General features: G+C 48.5%; 8 protein-coding genes across 8 annotated transcripts; 1 reads left to right on the forward strand and 7 right to left on the reverse strand.

Annotated features, from left to right (window-relative positions):
- Positions 1–670: 670 nt before the first annotated feature.
- H6S33_006236 (uncharacterized protein) lies at positions 671–1,240 on the reverse strand (the record flags this gene model as incomplete). Its single annotated transcript, XM_044837670.1, has 1 exon — positions 671–1,240. One exon carries the CDS (start codon positions 1,238–1,240, stop codon positions 671–673), a length of 570 nt encoding a protein of 189 aa, XP_044699545.1.
- Positions 1,241–1,847: 607 nt separating this feature from the next.
- Positions 1,848–4,913, reverse strand: H6S33_006237 (uncharacterized protein; the record flags this gene model as incomplete). Its single annotated transcript, XM_044837671.1, has 1 exon — positions 1,848–4,913. A coding segment is annotated over one exon (3,066 nt), but the record flags the coding sequence as incomplete, so codon positions are not given.
- Positions 4,914–5,076: 163 nt separating this feature from the next.
- H6S33_006238 (uncharacterized protein) lies at positions 5,077–6,029 on the reverse strand (the record flags this gene model as incomplete). The annotated part of the gene is made up of 1 exon (XM_044837672.1): positions 5,077–6,029. A coding segment is annotated over one exon (953 nt), but the record flags the coding sequence as incomplete, so codon positions are not given.
- A 57-nt stretch (positions 6,030–6,086) lies between these two features.
- On the reverse strand, positions 6,087–6,696 carry H6S33_006239 (uncharacterized protein; the record flags this gene model as incomplete). Its single annotated transcript, XM_044837673.1, has 1 exon — positions 6,087–6,696. A coding segment is annotated over one exon (610 nt), but the record flags the coding sequence as incomplete, so codon positions are not given.
- Positions 6,697–7,291: 595 nt separating this feature from the next.
- On the reverse strand, positions 7,292–9,371 carry H6S33_006240 (uncharacterized protein; the record flags this gene model as incomplete). The annotated part of the gene is made up of 1 exon (XM_044837674.1): positions 7,292–9,371. A coding segment is annotated over one exon (2,080 nt), but the record flags the coding sequence as incomplete, so codon positions are not given.
- Positions 9,372–9,405: 34 nt separating this feature from the next.
- On the reverse strand, positions 9,406–10,421 carry H6S33_006241 (uncharacterized protein; the record flags this gene model as incomplete). The annotated part of the gene is made up of 1 exon (XM_044837675.1): positions 9,406–10,421. A coding segment is annotated over one exon (1,016 nt), but the record flags the coding sequence as incomplete, so codon positions are not given.
- Positions 10,422–10,521: 100 nt separating this feature from the next.
- On the reverse strand, positions 10,522–12,153 carry H6S33_006242 (uncharacterized protein; the record flags this gene model as incomplete). The annotated part of the gene is made up of 1 exon (XM_044837676.1): positions 10,522–12,153. A coding segment is annotated over one exon (1,632 nt), but the record flags the coding sequence as incomplete, so codon positions are not given.
- Positions 12,154–12,384: 231 nt separating this feature from the next.
- H6S33_006243 (uncharacterized protein) lies at positions 12,385–12,681 on the forward strand (the record flags this gene model as incomplete). Its single annotated transcript, XM_044837677.1, has 1 exon — positions 12,385–12,681. A coding segment is annotated over one exon (297 nt), but the record flags the coding sequence as incomplete, so codon positions are not given.
- Positions 12,682–22,446: the final 9,765 nt, after the last annotated feature.

Raw genomic sequence — 22,446 nt, forward strand, 5'->3', positions numbered from 1 at the left:
AGAGTCAGGATTCTGAGAAACCGAGCAGGTAACGACAAGAGAGTCTTCGGACATCTCGTCCTCAGATACGGCAGCAGCGGAGACAGTGGAGACAACAGGGACAACAGGAACAGGTGGCGGGGCTAGCCCCTTTGGTTTGCCATTTTTTACCAAAGGGGCTGGCCTTTTAGCGCCGGCTTTGGAGACACATGTTCAATTGGCCTTTCTCGCCAATTGCTAATGGTACGGGGATCTTGAGAGCGAGGAGATAAGTAACGAGATTTGGTGGAGGCATGGCGGCGTTCTCAAGGGGGTGAGTAGCGAGTATTCCGCAGGGTACGAAGAGTGTAATAGGGGACGATAGGGGAGCTCGCAATAGGGATGCTACGGGGCTCTTAGCGTTGGTAAGGTTCGACGAGACGAGGAGAAAGCGAGGCGGTGGTCTTCTTAAGGAAAGAAGAGAACGATGATATTATATAGTAATAGACAGCGTAGATACAGAAGACGTTGCGTAAAGAAAGAAGAAGAAGAAGAGAAAGACAAAATACAAACAAAACCCCCCTTAATATACTCAAGGAAATCCCAACGATGACAAATCCAACCTGACTCATACATTAACAATCAACGGAACCCGGTAGAACCCAATAGAACCTTTCTGACTAATCCGACTCTCCATAACCCCGTACCTCCACTAGTCGATCCATGAAAGGCGTTGGGGTTTGACTGTGCCGGCAGAAACACGAGAACGAAGATCAGCGATGGTAGCATTGGCTTGGGCCTCCCAGGCCTTTGCAACAGAGGTGATGTGAAGAATCTCATCTTCAGCATCAACGAGGTTTTCGTCAGTGATGGCGAGGCTTTCCTGATGTAGTGCCAGGCGATACCGAAGCTCCTCCTCTTCGGCCTTAGACTCCTCCAGCTCAATCTTCAAAGCAACGATAACCTCGTCGCGACCTCGGATGATCTCGGTAGAATCTTCCTGGTTATCGCACAAGGTTTGCCAAAAATCGGCAGCCTTTTCATTGGCTGCTTCTAGTTCTGTGGTGAGGCTGGTAATAACCTCTTCCTGGGCCGTATCGATGACGGGTTCTGGTGGCGTGGGGGTGTTGAGAGGCTTGGTGAGAGCCTCCAAACACTCAGCAATAAGACCATGAGCCTCGGTAAGTTCTTCGCCGAAGTCTATATCGGCTGGGAGGGGACCATAGGTGATCAGAAATTCTGAAAGACGCTGCAACAACGTATCTTGAGTGGTGTCGGACATGGTCGCGACCGGAGCTAAGCGATGCGGTGTTCTATTGGTTGGCTGTAGAAGATGCAACCTAAGTATAACGGGGACTATGGGCGTAGGAACTATAAAGCCAAGGAATACAACCGAGGCGAAGACGTGGATGTAGGAGGTTCGTGGACTATGGACTATGGGGCCAAAGGGTATACCTAAGGCGAGGACCGGGACTGTGGACTATGGATTATGGATGGTTGTACCTGATCTAGTATACCGGGTAAACCCTATGACGTAGCGCGAACCAAATAGTATTCGTAACTGTGAAGTACAGAAGAAGAAGAAGAAACTTATATTGCTTTGAAGTACAAGACTTATCGCACGCCGACCCAACCGCCTAAAACACGAATCGAACAAAAGAAAGAAAGAAAAAACAACAAACGCAAACACAAACGAACAAGAACAAGAACAAAGCAAGAGCAAACAAACACAAACAATAACAAGGAAGTTCCAGCACGACACTCAACCAGAAAACCCAACGACAAGGAGAAATAACATATCTCAGCGGACTCGAGCGCTGGATCCATCAAAACAAAAAATAAAAACAAAATTAAAGAGTAAAAGGAAACTGCCCTTCCTAATCCCGTCACTAATCATTTTCTTCCATCCCCTCTTCCAGGTCCGCCTCCGCCTCCGCCGACTCGTACCATTTCGAGAGTTGAGATTGTTTTGCAAATTGTAGGATGAGGTCCGTTCTCAGCTTTGTAAACATCCAGTTTTCCCAGGTCCTCGCTCCGGGGATCTTTTCTATCAGAGGGGTGCGGATTCGAGCCCACGCTGGGCATTCCATAAGTATATGTTTCGCTGAGTTTTCCATACCACACTGGCATGGTTCGGGGTCTGTATGTACTGCGTGTTTGTCGATTCGGGTGGTTTGGCACCGGATTCGAAATACTTTTTTTGCTTCCGTAAGGGTGAGTTTCGCTATCTTAGGAGGGGGGCGGAAGTCCCCCCGGTGGTGGTAGTTCGGTATTGATTGTGTGTTCCATTCTTCCAACAGGTGGTCGCGTAGTAGTTTGTTTTGGTTCCACTTATCTCTCGCATTTCCGGGGGTCTGGTATGGGAGTAGTAGGGAAGCGATTCGGTGTAGGCCTGTTCCTTTGATGTTTGCTTCTTTGTAAGGGAGGAGCTCGATCAGGGATTCATTGTTGGGGTGGGTTGCCTCGGAGCTGAGTATTCTGGTTCCGTACTTTCTTGAGCGATATGTCAGGAGGTGTTCTAAGGGGGGTAGGCCTGCTTCTCGGAGGAGTTTAGCTCTTTTGGTCCATCGTGGTAGGCCGGTGATGATCCGGGCCGCTTCATTATATAGTGGTTCGAGGGATCTTATAATGTGGTCTGCGCCAGTCCACCAAGCCTCGGATCCGTAGAGTAGGCTTGGGAGGAAGCCTTGTGTTATGATGTGATGGATCGTTTTAACCGTTATGCCTGGTAGGCGGGTGGTGTATCGAATCTGGTGGAGGGCTTTAAGGCCTTTTGCGATCGCTGCTTCGATGTGGGGCCGGAAGGAGAGGGTCGGATCTATCCAGACTCCTACATATTTCAGTCTTTCCTTGGGGTGTATATTGATATTGTTAACTTTGACCGGAAGTCGTGGTTGTTGTATGGATGATGTGGTGGGCCGGAAGAAGATCAGGTCGGATTTATCCGGGTCGTACTTAATTTGGAGTGGCTCAACTTTTATTAGTCTCTCTCTCATTCGTTCCTCCATTCTCTTAATTGTGAAGCCTGGTGTTTTGGATATTTGTACCAGCGCGTCGTAATCGATGTAAGTAGTGTCCATCTCTTTCGGGCTGCTTGTTGGGTCCAGGATTACTCCAGCGTAGATCATAAATAGCACCGGGGACATGGGGCTACCTTGCGGCACTCCAGAATCATAGGGCTGTGGCTCTTCTAGCTCATGGTTGAATTGAAACTGTAGTTTTCTGCCGGTGTTGAATTCCTTGCACCATTCTGTTAAGTAGGTAGGGAATTTTTGTTGTTGCATGATTTCCGCGAGGAGTAGGTGGTCAACGCAGTTAAATGCTCCTTGGATATCATTGGTTAGGATCGCTGGTCTGTCTCGCCGAGCGACTCCGGTACTGTTTTTCAGTAGTAGGTTTTGTTGTATTGGCGTTAAGGTTCTCATCAGGGCGTCGATTGCCGAGATGGTTGGTCTTCCTCCAAATTGATTCGCTGAGAGTGTGCCTAGAATTTCTCCAGCGGTGCAGAGTCTTTGGGCCACTATCTTCTCCAGGATTTTGCTGAAACATTGTAGAAGGGAAATGGGCCGGTAGGCTTTTGCTTCATGATAGTTTGCTTTACCCGGTTTCGGGATTGGGATACACTTAGCTATTTTCCATTCCGCTGGGTGTGCGCCGTGCCAGAGCATGGCGGAGAACATGTCTTGGATTAGAGTTGTGTTTGCTTTGACTATTGCTTTAATAAAGGTATAAGGAATACCATCCGGGCCGGTCGCCGAGTGCGCTGGACAGGAGTCGATTGCTTTATTCAGTTCTTCGGGGGTGACTATGTCGAAGGTATTGCTAAGGTCCAAAGAAGGGGGTCTAATGTTTAGGGGGGGGTGGTCGGGGAACGTCCATTTCGAGGGGAAGAGTTGGGCTCTTAGAGCTTGACACTTCCCCGCAAACGTTTCTTCACCTTGTATGGTTGGTATGATTGTGTCTCGTCTCCTTCCCGCGCTTAGGATTCTCCAGACTTCACTACCTTTCGCCTCGTTCATCGTTTTTTCCCGCTGGTCCGCTTTTGCTTTCCGGATCATGACTGTCCATTCTCTGCAAGCCTTCCGGTGTTCCTCCACGTGATTGGGTTTCCTTGTGTTCCTCGCCTTCCTTTCTGCTGCATTTACCTCTGCCTTCATTTGTTTCATTTCATCTGACCACCAGGAGTTGGCTCTTACCCCCTCCTTCGAGAGCGGTGTTACTATGCTGACTGTTGACCTGACCAGTTCTAGAAAGAAATCAACAGTCTGTTCCGTAAGTTCCTTGGTTTCCCATGCCTCTGCAGGGATGGAAATGTTTGACATGTGGTTTTCCAATAGCTTCCAGTCTGTTTGTCGCCACATTCGTCTTGGTACAAAAGGTGGTTTCTCCAAGTGTAAGTGAACGGAGGTTCTCCCATTGTCTGAGCCCGCTCCGTAGGGTTCAGTGCTCCATCGTAGGTTGTGATCGAGTATTGGGCCTTTTACAAATGTAAGGTCGATGGTTGTGGGCCTTTTCCCTCTGTCTCTGGGGAAATGCGTAAAGACGCCTGGTTCGTTCAGGAGGGACAGTTTCTGTCGGGTTATCCATCGTTTTAGCCGTGCACCATTGACGCGGTCTGCTCGAATATTGTTTCTGTATTCATGTGAATTTACTCCGTACCACATTTGATGGTGGCAGTTGAAGTCTCCCATTACTAGACAATTATCAAGTGTTTGAATTGTACTTGCTATCTGAGCGAAGGGGCCACTTCGGCCTGGGGAGTATATGTTTAGGATTTGGGTTTTCTTGTTCTGGATTTCTACCGTAATCGATACTATGAAATTATCGTGTGTGTAGTCGTGTTTTGGTTTGAGGTTGGCATGTTTGCGGACGTATGTTACGCATTTTGTATTGGTATTGCTGGCTGTAAAAATATAAAAGAGGTTTGATTCTGGTGGGTATCCCTCTGCTGAGGTCTATGGTTCTTGTAATAATAGGAAATAAATACTAGAGTCTGTTTCCGCTTCTTCTACCGCCGCCTTGGTAATGAGTTCGCTCCGTGCACAATTGAGTTGGTGTGCGAGCGCGGTGGTTCGAGGCCTAAGCATTATTTGTCATAGGTTGGTCATCTTCGGGAACGGGTGTAGCTCCGACTGGGGCGGTGGCTGGTACTTGGATTATTGAAATTGGCTCCTGGGCGGGTGCGGCCGGTGGGTCTTGAGCGGGTGGGGCGTTTTCCTTTCCTTTGTTGAGGAATCGGCGTTTGACTCTCTCGGGGCATGCTGGGTCGGAGGCCTTATGGATTCCTTTACAGTTCAGACATCTGATTGGGGTGTGGGTGCATCTGTATCCTCCCTGGCATTGATTGCATGGGTGGAAGCTGGTGAGGTGATCTCCGGCACAATGACCGCATCTCCCATTGTTTTTGCATTTCTCCTGGCGATGACCGTATTCGAGGCACTTCGCGCACTGGGTGTCTGGGAAGGTTGGGAGGAAGGCCTCAATGTGGCAGCTTCGGTTAAAGAGGGATAGGAACTTAACTCCTAATGTTTCCATTGTAACTTGTCCTGGGAGCGCGATGACCATTGATGAGTGGGTTTTCTCCATTCGTGTCTCTGCTCTGGAGATCCAGCGGGGAATCTGGGCAAGTTGGAAGTTCTCTCCATAGTTGCTTCTAATTTCGGATGCTACCAGTTGTCCTGCCTCGGCGCCTTCTCCGATCGTTGTGGGGATTCCGTGAATGAGGAACTTTGACCATTTGGAATTTGCCCGGATGATGGCGACTGGTACTTGTAGGGTGAGGAGAGCCTCCTCAATTTCTTTGGCGTATTGCATTGCCTTCGTTGCTGGGGTGACAAACTTAGTTTCCAGGATAAAATTATCCTTGGGTGTTCTCCTTGCTGAGATGAAGTGGCAGGATTCGTCCTGAATTCTTGCATTGACTAGGGTCCTGATCTCGGAGGGGTTGACGTCGGATGGAGCAGTAGTTTCAACAATGATTTCTCTATTGATTTTGGTATATTCTGGCTTGAAGAGGGGGTCCGCTTTTGGCTTTGCGGACTTCTTTCTTCTCTCAACAACCTGGAAACTTCCTTGAGCAGGACCGGGTGCCGAGGCCACGGCGGCTCAGGTGCCTGCTTTCCATCCACGGGGTGGGGCTTGTTGGGGGGGTGTGGGTGGGGGGGCCTGAGGGGCTGCCTGAGGCGCTGCTTGGGGAATTGTTTGAGGGACCGCTGGAGGGGGCATTCTCTGTTCCTGCGGTTGTTGTTTTCGCTGTTGTTGCTGTTGTTGCTGTTGTTGGTTTTGTTGTGGTTGTTGCGGTTGCTGCGGTTGTGGTTGTTTGTTGAGGAGAAGATGGATCGCCGAGTGCATACTGGTGATCATAGTTGTCTGCGCCTCGATTTGGTGCCTCAGTGTATCCACTGTTCTCCGGAGTGTGGTCGTTTGCTCTTCGAGGATTTCAATCCTGTCGGTGGGTGGGCAGATTCGGCTGGTGGCATGTCTGATGGCCCAGGTAATATAGTTCAGGTCCGTCTGGGTGTGACTATCCTGGGGGACAATGCTCGGGTAGAGATAGTCGATTCTCGGTTGATAGGGGTCGTTGTAGTTGGATTCTGTTGCAAAGGTCGAGGAGAATTCCTGTTCTTGAGCTCCGGATGGGGTTGGGTCGGGAACCTGAGTGTTCCTGATCTGCGAGGGGGCTGTCCCTTGCTGGGAAGACTGGGTGAAAAAGGACTGGAGCGAAGCTTGCTGCGACATGATTGAATGTCCAGTTCTCCTGGCGGCGTAGAGTGACGTTTCAGAAAGGTTTCTTTTCCTTCCTTTCGGGAGGTCAAGGCTGGAGAATTCTTCACTAGAAGCCAGTTTTCGTGGTGTTTCTTTCGCTAGGAACAACAAACGCGACCGTACAATCGGGGACGAAATGGCTCAACCTGGTATGGTATACCAGGGTAAACCGAGGGGAATAAAATAAAGTGTTTTTAAAGCGAGGTTAATTATCAGGGAGTTCTTTGCGAGCTAGAGGCGAGCAAGTAGAATACAGAAGAAGAAGAAGAAACTTATATTGCTTTGAAGTACAAGACTTATCGCACGCCGACCCAACCACCTAAAACACAAACCGAACAACAGAACAAAAGGAAAAGAAACAACAAACGCAAACAAACAAACAAGAACAAAAGCGAACACGATCGAACACAAACAAAGGTAAAGAAATTCCAGAACGACACTCAACCAGAAACAACCTATCGACAAGGAGAAATAACATATCTCAGCGAACTCGGGCGCTGGATCCATCAAAACAAATTAAAACCAAAGTTAAAAAGGTAAAAGGAAACCACCCTTCCTAATCCCGTCCCTAATCATTTTCTTCCATCCCCTCTTCTAGGTCCACCTCCGCTTCCGCCGACTCGTACCACTTCGAGAGTTGAGAATTTTTTGCAAATTGTAAGATAAGGTCCGTTTTCAAGTTTGTAAACATCCAGTTCTCCCAGGTCATCGCTCCGGGGATCTTTTCTATCAAAGGGGCGCGAATTCGAGCCCACGCTGGGCATTCCATAAGTGTGTGTTTCGCTGAGTTTTCCATACCACACTGGCATGGTTCGGGGTTTGTATATACCGCGTGTTTATCGATTCGGGTAGTTTGGCACCGGATTCGAAAAACTTTCTTCGCTTCCGTTAGGGTGAGTTTCGCAATCTTGGAAGGGGGGCGGAAATCCCCCCGGTGATGGTAGTCCGGTATTGGTTGTGTATTCCATTCTTCCAACAGGTGGTCGCGTAGTAGTTTGTTTTGATTCCACTTGTCTCTCGCATTTCCGGGGGTTTGATATGGGAGTAGAAGGGAGGCGATTCGGTGTAGACCTGTCCCTTTGATGTTTGCTTCTCTGTATGGAAGGAGCTCGATCAGGGACTCATTGTTGGGGTGGGTTGCCTCGGTGCAGAGTATTCTGGTTCCGTACTTTCTTGAGCGATATGTTAGGAGGTGTTCTAGGGGGGGTAGTCCTGCTTCTCGGAGGAGTTTAGCTCTCTTGGTCCATCGAGGTAGGCCCGTGATGATCCGGGCAGCTTCGTTGTATAGTGGTTCGAGCGATCTAATGATGTGGTCTGCACCAGTCCACCAAGCCTCAGATCCGTAGAGTAGGCTTGGAAGGAAGCCTTGTGTTATTAGGTGATGAACTGTCTTGACTGTTATCCCTGGCAGACGGGCGGTGTTTCGGATTTGGTGGAGGGCTTTTAGGCCTTTTGCGATTGCTGCTTCGATATGGGGCCGGAAGGAGAGGGTCGGATCTATCCAGACTCCTACGTATTTCAGCCTCTCCTTGGGATATATATTGATGTTATTAACTTTGACTGGAAGTCGTGGTTGTTGTGTGGATGATGTAGTGGGCCGGAAGAAGATCAGATCGGATTTATCCGGGTCGTATTTAATTTGGAGTGGCTCAGCTTTAATTAGTCTTTCTCTCATTCGTTCCTCCATTCTCTTGATTGTAAAGCCTGGTGTTTTGGATATTTGCACCAGCGAATCGTCATCAATGTAAGTTGTGTCCATCTCCTTTGGGCTGCTAGTTGGGTCCAGAATTACTCCGGCATAGATCATGAATAGTACTGGAGACATGGGGCTACCTTGCGGCACTCCGGAATCATAGGGCTGTGGTTCCTCTAGTTCATGCTTGAATTGGAACTGTAGTTTTCTGCCGGTATTAAATTCCTTGCACCATTCTGTCAGATAGGTGGGGAATTTTTGTTGATGCATGATTTCCGCGAGGAGTAGGTGGTCGACACAATTGAATGCTCCTTGGATGTCGTTGGTTAGGATCGCTGGTCTATCTCGCCGGGCGATTCCGGTGCTGTTTTTCAGTAGTAGGTTTTGTTGTATTGGTGTCAAGGTTCTCAGGAGGGCGTCGATTGCCGAGATGGTTGGTCTTCCTCCGAATTGGTTTGCTGAGAGTGTGCCTAGGATTTCTCCAGCGGTGCAGAGTCTTTGGACCACTATCTTCTCCAGGATTTTGCTAAAGCATTGTAGAAGGGAAATAGGCGGATAGGCTTTTGCTTCATGATAGTTTGCTTTGCCGGGTTTCGGGATCGGGATACACTTAGCTATTTTCCATTCCGCTGGGTGTACTCCGTGCCGGAGCATGGCGGAGAAAATGTCTTGGATTAGAGTTGTATTTACTCTGACTATTGCTTTAATAAAGGTATAAGGGATGCCATCCGGGCCGGTCGCCGAATGCGCTGGACAGGAGTCGATTGCTTTATTAAGTTCTTCGGGGGTGACTATGTCGAAGGTGTTGCTAAGGTCAAAAGAGGGGGGCCTAATGTTCAAGGGGGGATGGTCGGGGGACGTCCGTTTCGAGGGGAAAAGTTGGGCTCTTAGAGCTTGACACTTCCCCGCGAACGTTTCTTCACCTTGTATGGTTGGTATGATTGTGTCTCGTCTCCTTCCCGCGCTTAGGATTCTCCAGACTTCACTACCTTTCGCCTCGTTCATCGTTTTTTTCCCGCTGGTCCGCTTTTGCTTTCCGGATCATGACTGTCCATTCTCTGCAAGCCTTCCGGTGTTCTTCCACGTGATTGGGTTTCCTTGTATTTCTCGCCTTCCTTTCTGCTGCATTTACCCTTGCCTTCATTTGTTTCATCTCATCTGACCACCAGGAGTTGGCTCTTACCCCTTCCTTCGAGAGTGGTGTTACTATGCTGACTGTTGACCTGACCAGTTCTAGGAAGAAATCGACAGTTTGTTCCGTATGTTCCTTGGTTTCCCATGCCTCTGCAGGGATGGAGATGTTTGACATATGGTTTTCCAATAGTTTCCAGTCTGTTTGTCCCCACATTCGTCTTGGTACAAAAGGTGGTTTTTCCAGGTGTAAGTGGACGGAGGTTCTCCCGTGGTCTGAGCCCGCTCCGTAGGGTTCAGTACTCCATCGTAGGTTGTGGTCGAGTATTGGGCCTTTTACAAATGCCAGGTCGATGGTTGTGGGCCTTTTCCCTCTGTCTCTGGGGAAGTGCGTAAAGACGCCTGGTTCGTTCAGGAGGGTCAGTTTCTGTCGGGTTATCCATCGTTTTAGCCGTGCGCCATTGACGCGGTCTGCTCGAATGTTGTTTCTGTATTCATGTGAATTTACTCCGTACCACATCTGATGGTGGCAGTTGAAGTCTCCCATTACTAGACAGTTATCAAGGGTTTGGATTGTACTTGCTATTTGAGCGAAGGGGCCACTTCGGCCTGGGGAGTATATGTTTAGGGTTTGGGTTTTTTTGGTTTGGATTTCTACCGTGATCGATACTATAAAATTATCGTGTGTGTAGTGGTGTTTTGGTTCGAGATTGGCATGTTTGCGGACGTATGTTGCGTATTTCGTGTTGGTATTGCTGGCTGTAAAAAGGTAAAAGAGATTTGATTCTGGTGGATATCCTTCTGTTGAGGTCCATGGTTCTTGTAATAGTAGGAAATAAATGCTCGAGTCTGTTTCTGCTTCTTCCACCGCCGCCTTGGTGATTAGTTCGCTCCGTGCACAATTAAGTTGGTGTGCGAGCGCGGTTGTTCGCAGCCTAGGCATTATTCGTCATGGGTTGGTCGTCTTCGGGAACGGGTGTGGCTCCGACCGGGGCGGTGGCTGGTACTTGGATTATTGAAATTGGCTCCTGGGTGGGTGCGGCAGGTGGGTCTTGGGCGGGTGGGGCGTTTTCCTTTCCTTTGTTAAGGAATCGGCGTTTAACTCTTTCAGGGCATGCTGGGTCGGAGGCCTTATGGATTCCTTTACAGTTCAGACATCTGATTGGGGTGTGGGTGCATCTATATCCTCCCTGGCATTGATTGCATGGGTGGAAACTGGTGAGGTGATCTCCGGCGCAGTGGCCGCATTTTCCATTGTTCTTACATTTCTCCTGGCGGTGGCCGTATTCGAGGCACTTCGCACACTGGGTATCCGGGAAGGTTGGGAGGAAGGCCTCGATATGGCAGCTTCGGTTGAAGAGAGATAGGAATTTAACTCCTAGTGTTTCCATTGTGATTTGCCCTGGGAGCGCGATGACCATTGATGAGTGGGTTTTCTCCATTCGAGTTTCTGCCCTGGATATCCAGCGGGGAACCTGGGCAAGTTGGAAGTTCTCTCCATAGTTGCTTCTGATTTCTGATGCTACTAGTTGTCCCGCCTCAATGCCCTCCCCGACCGTTGTGGGGATTCCATGGAGGAGAAACTTTGACCATTTGGAGTTTGCGCGGATGACAGCGACCGGTACCTGTAGGGTGAGGAGGGCCTCCTCAATTTCTTTGGCATATTCCATTGCCTTTGTTGCAGGGGTAACGAATTTTGTTTCCAGGATGAAGTTGTCCTTGGGTGTTCTTCTTGCCGAAATGAAATGGCAGGACTCGTCTTGGATTCTTGCATTGACGAGGGTTCTGATCTCGGAGGGGTTAACGTCGGATGGGGCAGTAGTTTCCACGATGATCTCCCTGTTGATCTTGGTGTACTCTGGTTTGAAGAGGGGATCCGCTTTTGGCTTTGCGGACTTCTTTTTCCTCTCGATGACCTGGAAGTTACCTTGGGCAGGACCGGGTGCCGAGGCCACGGCGGCCCAGGTGCCTGCCTTCCATCCATGAGGTGGGGCTTGTTGGGGGGGTGTGGGTGGGGGGGCCTGAGGAGCTGCCTGTGGCGCTGCTTGGGGAGCTGTTTGTGGGACCGCTGGAGGGGGCATTCTCTGTCCTTGCGGTTGCTGTGGTTTTCGCTGCTGTTGCTGTTGTTGCTGTTGATGCTGTTGTTGCGGTTGTTGCGGTTGCTGCGGTTGCTGTGGTTGTGGTTGTTTGTTGAGGAGCGCGTGGATCGCCGAATGCATATTGGTGCTCATGTTTGTCTGCGCCTCGATCTGATGTTTCAGTGTATCCACTGTTCTCCGGAGAGTAGTCGTTTGCTCTTCGAGGATTTCAATCCTGTCGGAGGGTGGGCAGATCCGGCTGGTGGCATGTCTAATGGCCCAGGTGATGTAGTTCAGGTCCGTCTGGGTGTGGGTGTCCTGGGGGACAATGCTCGGGTAGAGGTAGTCAACTCTCGGCTGGTAGGGGTCGTTGTAGTCGGATTCTGTTGCAAAGGTCGAGGAGAATTCCTGTTCCTGAGCTCCGGATGGGGTTGGGTCGGGAACCTGAGTGTTCCTGTTCTGCGAGGGGGCTGTCCCTTGTTGGGAAGACTGGGTGAAAAAGGACTGGAGCGAAGCTTGCTGCGACATGACTGAGTGTCCAGTTCTTCTGGCGGCGTAAAGTGATGTTTCGGAGAGGTTTCTTTTCCTTCCCTTTGGGAGGTCAAGGCTGGAGAATTCTTCGCTAGAAGCCAGTTTTCGTAGGTTTTCTTTCGCTTGAAACAACAAAACGCGACCGTACGATCGGGGGTAAAGTGGCTCCGCCTGGTATGGAATACCAGGGTAAACCGAGGGGAATAAATAAAATGTTTTTAAAGCGAGGTTTGTTATCAGGGAGTTCTTTGCGAGCCTTAGCGAGCAAGTAGAATACAGAGGTTGCATGAAGAGAAAAGAGAAAGAAAGAGAAACAAGAAATCACAAGACAACGCCCCCCTTATATATCCATACCCTATCCCAATGCTGGCTCATACCCTCGCATAACAGAAACAGAAAGAACATAATAGAAACCCGCTTCACTAAAACCCAACCACACTACATAATCCTTCTCCCTTGTACCCAGACAACTCACATAGCCAACCCGTCTAGCTGCCGTTACACTGACCCTTCTGAACGAACCAGGCGTCTTTACGCACTTCTCCAGAGACAGAGGAAAAAGGCCTACAATCATCGACCTTACATTTGTAAAAGGCCCAATTCTCGACCACAACCTACGATGGAGCACTGAACCCTATGGAGCGGGCTCAGACCACGGGAGAACCTCCGTTCACTTACACTTGGAAAAACCACCATTTGTACCAAGACGGATGTGGCGGCAAACAGACTGGAAGCTATTGGATAACCACATGTCAAACATTTCCCTCCCTGCAGAGGCATGGGAAACCAAGGAACATACGGAACAAACTGTCGACTTCTTCCTAGAACTGGTCAGGGCAACAATCAGTATAGTAACACCACTCTCGAAGGAAGGAGTAAGAGCCAACTCCTGGTGGTCAGAGGAAATGAAACAAATGAAGGCAAGGGTAAATGCGGCAGAAAGGAAGGCGAGAAACACAAAGAAACTCAACCACATGGAGGAGCACCGGAAGGCATGCAGAGAATAGACAGTCATGATCCGGAAAGCAAAAGTGGACCAGCGGGAAAAGACAATGAACGAGGCGAAAGGTAGTGAGGTCTGGAGAGTCCTAAATGCAGGAAGGAGAAGAGACACAATCATACCAACAATACAAGGTGAAGAAACGTTTGCAGGGAAGTGCCAAGCTCTAAGAGCTCAACTTTTCCCCTCAAAACGGACGTCCCCCGACCATCCCCCCCTAAACATTAGGCCCCCCTCTTTTGACCTTAGCAACACCTTCGACATAGTCACCCCCGAAGAACTCAATAAAGCAATCGACTCCTGTCCAGCACATTCGGCGACCGGCCTAGACGGCATCCCCTATACCTTTATTAAAGCGATAGTCAGAGTAAATACAACTCTAATCCAAGACATTTTCTCCGCCATGCTCCGGCACGGAGTACACCCAGCGGAATGGAAAATAGCTAAGTGTATCCCGATCCCGAAACCCGGCAAAGCAAACTATCATGAAGCAAAAGCCTACCGGCTCATTTCCCTTCTACAATGCTTCAGCAAAATCCTGGAGAAGATAGTGGCTCAAAGACTCTGCACCGCTGGAGAAATCCTAGGCACACTCTCAGCGAATCAATTTGGAGGAAGACCAACCATCTCGGCAATCGACGCCCTCCTGAGAACCTTGACACCAATACAACAAAACTTACTACTGAAAAACAGTACCGGAATCGCTCGGCAAGACAGACCAGCGATCCTAACCAACGATATCCAAGGAGCATTTAACTGCGTCGACCACCTACTCCTCGCGGAAATCATGTACCAACAAAAATTCCCCACCTACTTAATAGAATGGTGCAAGGACTTCAATACCGGCAGAAAACTACAGTTTCAATTTAACCATGAGCTAGAGGAACCACAGCCCTATGATTCTGCAGTGCCGCAAGGTAGCCCCATGTCCCCGGTACTATTCATGATCTATGCTGGAGTAATCCTGGACCCAACAAGCAGCCCGAAAGAGATGGACACCACATATATTGATGACGATGCGCTGGTGCAAATATCCAAAACACCAGGCTTCACAATCAAGAGAATGGAGGAACGAATGAGAGAGAGACTAATAAAAGCTGAGCCACTCCAAATTAAATACGACCCGGATAAATCCGACCTGATCTTCTTCCGGCCTACCACATCATCGACACAACAACCACGACTTCCGGTCAAAATTAACAATATCAATATACACCCCAAGGAGAGGCTGAAATATGTAGGAGTCTGCATAGACCGGACCCTCTCCTTCCGGCCCCACATCGAAGCAGCGATCGCAAAAGGCCTTAAAGCCCTCCACCAGATTCGAAACACCACCCGCCTACCAGGCATAACGGTTAAAACAATCCACCACCTTATAACACAAGGCTTCCTCCCAAGTCCGCTCTACGGATCCGAGGCTTGTTGGACTGGCGCAGACCACATTATAAGATCCCTCGAACCACTATATAACGAAGCGGCCCGGGTCATTACTGGCCTACCACGATGGACCAAGAGAGCTAAATTACTCCGAGAACCAGGCCTACCCCCCCTAGAACATCTCCTGACATATCGCTCAAGAAAATACGGGACCAGAATACTCTGCACCGATGCAACCCACCCCAACAATGAATCCCTGATCGAGCTCCTCCCATACAGAGAAGCAAATATCAAAGGAACAGGCTTACACCGAATCGCCTCCCTACTACTCCCATATCAAACACCCGGAAATGCGAGAGATAAGTGGAATCAAAATAAACTACTACGCGACCACCTGTTGGAAGAATGGAATACACAACCAATACCAAACTACCACCATCGGGGGGATTTCCGCCCCCCTCCCAAGATAGCGAAACTCACCCTAACGGAAGCAAAAAAACTATTTCGAATCCGGTGCCAAACCACCCGAATCGACAAATACGCAGTACATCCAGACCCCGAACCATCCCAGTGTGGTATGGAAAACTCAGCGAAATATACACTTATGGAATGCCCAGCGTGGGCTCGAATCCGTGCCCCTCTGATAGAAAAGATCCCCGGAGCGATGACCTGGGAAAACTGGATGTTTACAAACCTGAGAACGGACCTCATCCTACAATTTGCAAAAAAATCTCAACTCTCGAAATGGTACGAGTCGGCGGAGGCGGAGGCGGACCTGGAAGAGGGGATGGAAGAAAATGATTAGGGATGGGATTAGGAAAGGTAGTTTCTTTTTACCGTTTAATTTTATTGTTATTTTTATTTTATTTTTTGATGGATCCAGCGCTCGAGTCCGCTGAGATATGTTATTTCTCCTTGTCGTTGGGTTTTCTGGTTAAGTGTTGTTCCCGAGTTCCCTTGGTTTTCATGTTTGTTTGTGTTTGCTTTGTTCTTGATTGTTTGTGTTTGTTGTTCTTCTTTTCTTTTTTCTTTTCTTTTCTTTTCGGTTCGGTTTGTGTTTTTAGGCGGTTGGTTCGGCATGCGATAAGTCTTGTACTTCAAAGCAATATAAGTTTCTTCTTCTTCTTCTGTATTCTACTGACTCGCCTCTGGCTCGCCATAGGATTTCTTCCCCCCGAGATGGAGTTATACTGATTCTCGAATTGCTTCGGTTCCTGAACTTCCGTCGCTCGACACCCCCCTGCTTTGTTCGTTTGGTGCCCTCACGGGATGCATCCACCGTTCACCCCTCGCCAAACCAGCGGCTACTCTCGAAAGCCGCCCTCGCCCCTCCTTATTTTCACTCATCGCACGAGTGATCCCACACATCGGGTACGGACACTGTCAGTAATCTCTAGTTAGTGAGAACCTACTGCCAAAGCGCTCGACAGCCCGCGAAGTTAGCGGCCTTTCGGTCGCGAAAGTATCGTCAAATTTTTTACCCAAGGTCCCGTGACCTTACCCCTCCCTATCGGCCTTAACCAGGCAACCCATTTTTTAACCGAGACGGCCCGCTCCCCTCATCCATTTCTACCGGTCCCCGAGACCACCCCTCAACACAATACGGTCGGCACTTTCGATTGCGACCCCCCATACATACTGAGTCTCCGACTCACCCCACTTGCACGTCCCCTCCAGAGGACACCACTTTAAATACGACTCGAGCACAGTCTTTAGCCGTTGCTCCTGGGACTGACGACCCAACCCATTTTTACCTGACCTACCGGTCACCACTCCTCAATTCCTCGCTGCCTGACAACCAGATGCCCGAGGACCCACATTCGATCCATCCCCCCTCGCTTTCACACCTGACGCTGTTGCGGTTGGCCTCTCCTGCCTTCGTGCGCGTGGTTTCCCAGTCCTGTTAAGGTTCGTCCACAGATATGACATCGGGAACGTTGGTAATGATACCGTTTCGGTTGAACACCATGTTTAGGATTGTGCTCGCTAATGTAGTTGACGGAGAAGTTTGGGGTTCTTTCTTACTACGGGGAGGTTTCTTTGTTGTCGCTTAGATTCTGCTTACCTGTACCACGTGTTATTTGCGCCCTCTTCGTGCGCTGTTCTTTTTATTTATGTACGTAGTTCTCGTAGCTTCGGTAGTTAGTTTTTGTACTTCGGTTTTGTTTTTGGGTTAGTCGGTGGAGGTTGTAGTCGGGTAGTTAGGTGTGCGATAAGCTGCGGCTTCGATGCAATATAAGATTCTCTCTCTCTCTCTCTCTGTATTCTACTCCACGAATATTATTCTTGGTCTACGCTACATTATCGGGTTTAGTTTGGTTGTCAGATCAAACAAAGCCACCTCATAGTCCATAGTCTTGAATATCCTCTACTACGTCTTCGTCTCGGTTGTATTCCTTGGCACTACAGTCCCTCGTCCATAGACCTACGTTGCACAATCCACTTTCAACGCACGTAACCCTAACTACCCATAAACAGGTTTCAACCACCATCAAATTCCCATTGATGTACTAACAAAATCCGCTTTCAACGTTCGTAACCCTTACTACCCACATCCAGGTTCCAACCACCACCAAATACACATTGATGTATCAACAAAATCGGCTTTCAACGTTCGTAACCCTAACTACCCACAACCAGGTTTCAACCACCACGAAATACAGATTGATATGTTAAATTTTGACCAAAAATTGTATTTTGTAACAATAGAATAACATAACGACCTGAAGAAAAACAGATGGAAAAGTATCAATTCATTATTCCGTCCTACACTGTAATTTCTATACGTAACCATGAACCTCGCAATTACCAGTCTTCCGGCTGTATCGCATTATTGTTCTAGATACTACTGAGTAATATTGAATCGCTGCATAGATATGCATGCCTACTAGGACAGCATATAAAGCAAACATTAATGGTGAAATTGATTACTACTGTTTGTGATAGCTTGATAGGTATAAACATCAATCGGAACAGAAAGTACATCATAGTTTGCAATTGAGATTTGTTGGTATGGTTTGCTATGATTTGATTTGTATGCACACTTGTTGTGACAGAATGTAAATCAGGAATAGTAAATTATATTTGTGAGGATTTTTGGCAATTGCTTGATACGTATGCATACACATCGGAATGGCAAGTGAAGTGTATACCTACAATAAAACCTTTCTGTATAATGTTTCAACACTAAATGGGAGTCGATACCTGTCAGAAAAACATTCAAATCAGTAATTGGCAGTTGAATTAGTTGATATCATTGATAATTAGTTCATACTTATGCGTTCTTATCAGAACAGCAAATTTAACAGTTATTGACAAACAAAACCTTCTGTATTATTTCCGATCCTTTGATAGGTGTGTATATCTATCAGGATAGCAAGTGTATGAGAAATTCAAATTCTCATTTGTTACAATCGTCTATGAAGGTTTGAAAGCTATGAATATTTATTTCATGGATCCATTAAGGAATGTACTGGGTTACGAGGAGTTGGATTAGTCAGAAAGGTTCCATTGGGTTCTACGGGTTCAGTTGATCGTTAATGTATGAGTTATTTGGGATTTGTCATTGCTGGGATTTCCTTGAGTATATTAGGGGGGTTCGTTCTTATTTCTTGTCCTTTTCTCTTTCTTTCTTTCCTTACGCAACGTCTTCTGTATCTACGCTGTCTATTACTCTACACTGTCTATTACTCTACAATATTATCCTCCTCTTCTTTACTCGAGCAGACTACCACTTCACCGCCCCTTGTCCAGTAGACCCTTACCGATGCTGGAGTCCCTTAGGACCCCTATTGCGAGCTTTCACACCGATCCCTACTACATCCTTCGTACTCTGCGGAATATTCGCTGCTCACCCCCTTGAGATTAAGTTGCATCGTCATCCGCACCGTATGACATGTCCACCCCCGATGCACCTACATGGGCCCTAACGAACGATGTAGAAGAATTCAAGCGGCAGTATGAGGTCGACACTGCCGAATTATTTAACAACCTCGCCGTCCTTGTCCAGCGCATTCGCCTCCAAAGGGACACCCTTAGTACACAATTCGCCGCCGCCAATGAAACCATTAACAACCTCGAGGAGCAGGTAACCCGGCTCAACTTCGACCTCAATATCGCCTGTGCCGCTCCCACCCCTACTGTCGCTGTTCCCGTTGCCGCTGCTCCCCCACCTGCTACTGTCCCCGCCTTCAGGTTTGAAAAGTTCCCAGACCCCGAAAAATTCGATGGCACCTGTACCAAGCTTCCTGGATTCACCACCCAACTTCGAATGAAACTTGAAGTCAACCACGATCGGTTCCGAAACGAGGCAGCAAAAGTTCTCTATGCCGTCAGTCGCTTGGAAGGAAGGGCCCTTAACCAGGTCGTTCCACCCGTTAACGCTAACCCTGTTGCCCATTTCTCCTCCGTCACTGCCTTTGTTGCCCACCTGGAAGCCTCGTTTAGAAACCCAGATCCCCGGGGTACCGGCCATCGCCAGCTCGTCGCCCTGAAGCAAAGCAAAGGGCACTTTGCTACCTATTACTCCCAGTTCCTCCGTATTGTGGCCTACCTAGACTACAACGAAGGAGCCAAGATCGATGCTCTAGCTGAAGGACTGTCGGAAGACCTGAAGGATGCAATGACATACTGGACAGACAGGTATAAGAGCGTAGAGGCATATGCCACCATGTTGATGACAATTGACAACCAGGTTCGGGGCCATAAAGCTGAACAATGGGCCATTCACAATACGATGGGACAATTTACCGCCCCCACCGCTATCGCACACCCATCTTATACCATCGGAGGCCTCACCCCAATGGACCTCTCCGCCCTCCAAACCCGTCCCACTCAACACCCTGCCACCGAACAACGATACACCTTTGTCAATGGACAACGCAAAACCTCTGCCGCCGAAAAACAATGGCGGAGGGACAACAATCTCTGTATGTACTGCGCTAAACCCGGCCATACCTTCGCCAACTGCCCCTCTGCCAATCACTCGCGTGGTAATCAACTGGTTATGAGGGGCCCCATCTTTGCACCTGGCAATACTGCCGCCGACCCCGCTGTCCCACCAGTACCTAGTCCTGCTTCCTCCGAGTCGGGTTTTCAGTAGTCCCGGGGTTGATCAATGGCACCTGCCCGGGACCTTCTAATGTTTCTCCTTTGTCTGCATTCTCTATCTGTGGCTTTTCGGTATCGTCTGTGGAGGATAAATTGGATGGGAATCATTTTGTTGCTTCTAGTAAAATCGTAAACAATAAAATACCTATTCAAACCCACGCATTGATCGATACCGGTTGCTCCGGGTTTGCATTCATTGATGAAACATTCACACGACATAACAACCTTCCATTTCTCCCCCTTAAATCACCCCGTACTCTTGAAGTCATCGACGGACGGCCCATATCCTCCGGACAGATTACCCACCTGTGCTACCTCCCGCTGTCAATTGACTCCCACCACGAAACTATCCCCTTCTTTGTCACCAAACTCGGCTCGTATCCACTCGTACTCAGAATCCCTTGACTTCAATTACACGATGCCACATTACGGTTTAAGAACAATAGCATAATGTTCGACTCCGAATACTGCAAACGCAAGTGCAACTCCTCCACAATACCTGTTCCTATTAGAGGGATTGCACCACCACCCTGTTTCCACCTCGTCAGTTCAGCTGCCCTCTGCTGCTTTCTTCGAAGGGACAAGCTCCAGACCTTCAGCACAACTATCGAGGAAATCGAACAAGCTATGGGCGAGGCCCTTAAGGGAGATTGGAGGAACCGAGTCCCAACCCAGTACAAGAAGTTCCACGAGATAATGGACGAGAAGTTGGCTAACGAAATGCCGACTTGCCGCCCCTATTACCATAAGATACGGCTTAAGGAGGGAAAAGAGCCCCCATTTGGCCCACTTTATAGAATGTCCCATGAAGAACTCATCGTACTTAAGCAATACATCCAGGACAACCTTAAAAAGAGCTTTATTCAGGCCAGCTCTTCCCCCGCCGGTGCTCCCGTCCTACTTGTTAAAAAGGCTGATGGAACACTCCGTCTCTGTGTCGATTACCCTGGCCTCAATGAACTCACCGTCAAAAACCGCTACCCGCTACCGCTTATCCGGGAAACTCTCGACCGCCTCTCCAAAGCCAATTAGTACACCAAACTGGACCTTCGCCAAGAATATAACCAAATCTGAATGGCGGAGGGTGAAGAATGGAAAACAGCTTTCTGTACGTGTTACGGGCATTTTGGATATACGGTGATGCCCTTCGGCCTTACCAATGCACCGGCCACCTTCCAACACTTCATTAACGATTGCGTCCGTGATTACCTTGATATGTTTTGTACAGCCTACCTTGACAATATTCTCATGTACAGCAACACCTTCGAAGAACATCAAGTACATGTCGAAAAGGTTGTGGAAGCCCTACAAAGAAATGGAGTACTGCTGAAACCAGAGAAATGTGAATTTCATACACAAAGCACCACCTACCTCGGCCTCATTATCGAACCCAGTGGTATTAGAATGGATCCAAGGAAAGTGGGGACAGTAAAGAATTGGACCGTCCCCAAAACAGTTAAGGATGTGCAAGCGTTTCTAGGTTTCGCTAACTTTTATCGTCGATTCATACGTGGATTTTCAGAACTGGTTTCCCCCCTTACCAGACTGACACGTAAGGATATATCATTCGAATGGGCACCTGAAGCCCAAACTGCCTTCAACGCCCTGAAAGAAGCCTTCACAACAGCTCCCATCCTTTCCCATTTCGACCCGGAGAAAGAAATTACTGTGGAAACCGATGCATCAGACTACGTCTCTGCCGGTGTACTCTTCCAGTACGATGATAATGCTACTCTTCGACCAGTTGCATACTTCTCAAAAAAGCACTCCCCAGCCGAATGCAACTACGAGATTAACGACAAAGAATTACTAGCGATTATTTGATCCTTCGAGCAATGGCGACCGGAACTTGAAGGGGCCAAACACCCAATCGCCGTCATATCCGACCATAACAATCTTGAATACTTTATGGGTACTAAACAACTCAACCGGAGACAAGCACGGTGGGTGGAATATCTATCACGGTTCAATTTTGTCATTAAGTACCGAGCAGAGAAATAAGGGGGGAAACCGGACGCGTTAACAAGAAGATCAGGAGATCTCCCTCGAGAGGGGGATGAAAGGCAATTACACCAGAGTCAAGTTGTATTGAAGAAAGAGAATCTTGAATCAAAGCTAAGTTTGTTGGCGGGTTCTTTCTCAAATGAGCCCGCTGAAAAGAACGCCTCACTGAATAGACTACTCGATGAAGGATATAGCGCTGAACCGTTTCCACAAAAGATACTGGATATGCGGAACAAAGGTAAACGATAATCAAAGAATATATCACTCGCCGAATGCACCGAGGTTGAAGGCCGGTTGCTTTACCGAGATAGTATATATGTACCCGGCTACGACCCTCTCAAGCTCTGGATCCTCCAACTTTACCACGACGCTGCCTCCGCTGGACACCCAGGACGCGAAAAAAAATTCGAACTCATCAGTCGAGACTACTACTGGCCCCTTATGCGGAATTATATTGCCCGCTAAGTTCGGAACTGCCCCACCTGTCAACGAAGCACACCCAACACCCATGGAAAACTCGGCGTACTTCGATCTTTACCGATTCCCGAACAACCATGACGGGAGGTATCAATGGACTTCGTTACTGGACTACCGGAGAGCGATGGGTACGATGCGATTATGGTAGTCGTTGACCAGTTAACAAAGATGCGACATTTCCTGCCCTGTAATACCACCGTCAACTCCGAAGACGTCGCCCAAATATATCTGCGAAATATATGGAAGCTCCATAGGCTACCCACACATGTCACCTCCGACCACGGTACGCAATTTACAGCCAAATTCTGGAGGGCTCTTTGTAA

This window comes from Morchella sextelata, assembly GCF_020137385.1.
Source record: "Morchella sextelata strain SCLS chromosome Unknown scls_2, whole genome shotgun sequence".
NCBI classification, from domain to species: Eukaryota; Fungi; Ascomycota; class Pezizomycetes; order Pezizales; family Morchellaceae; genus Morchella; species Morchella sextelata.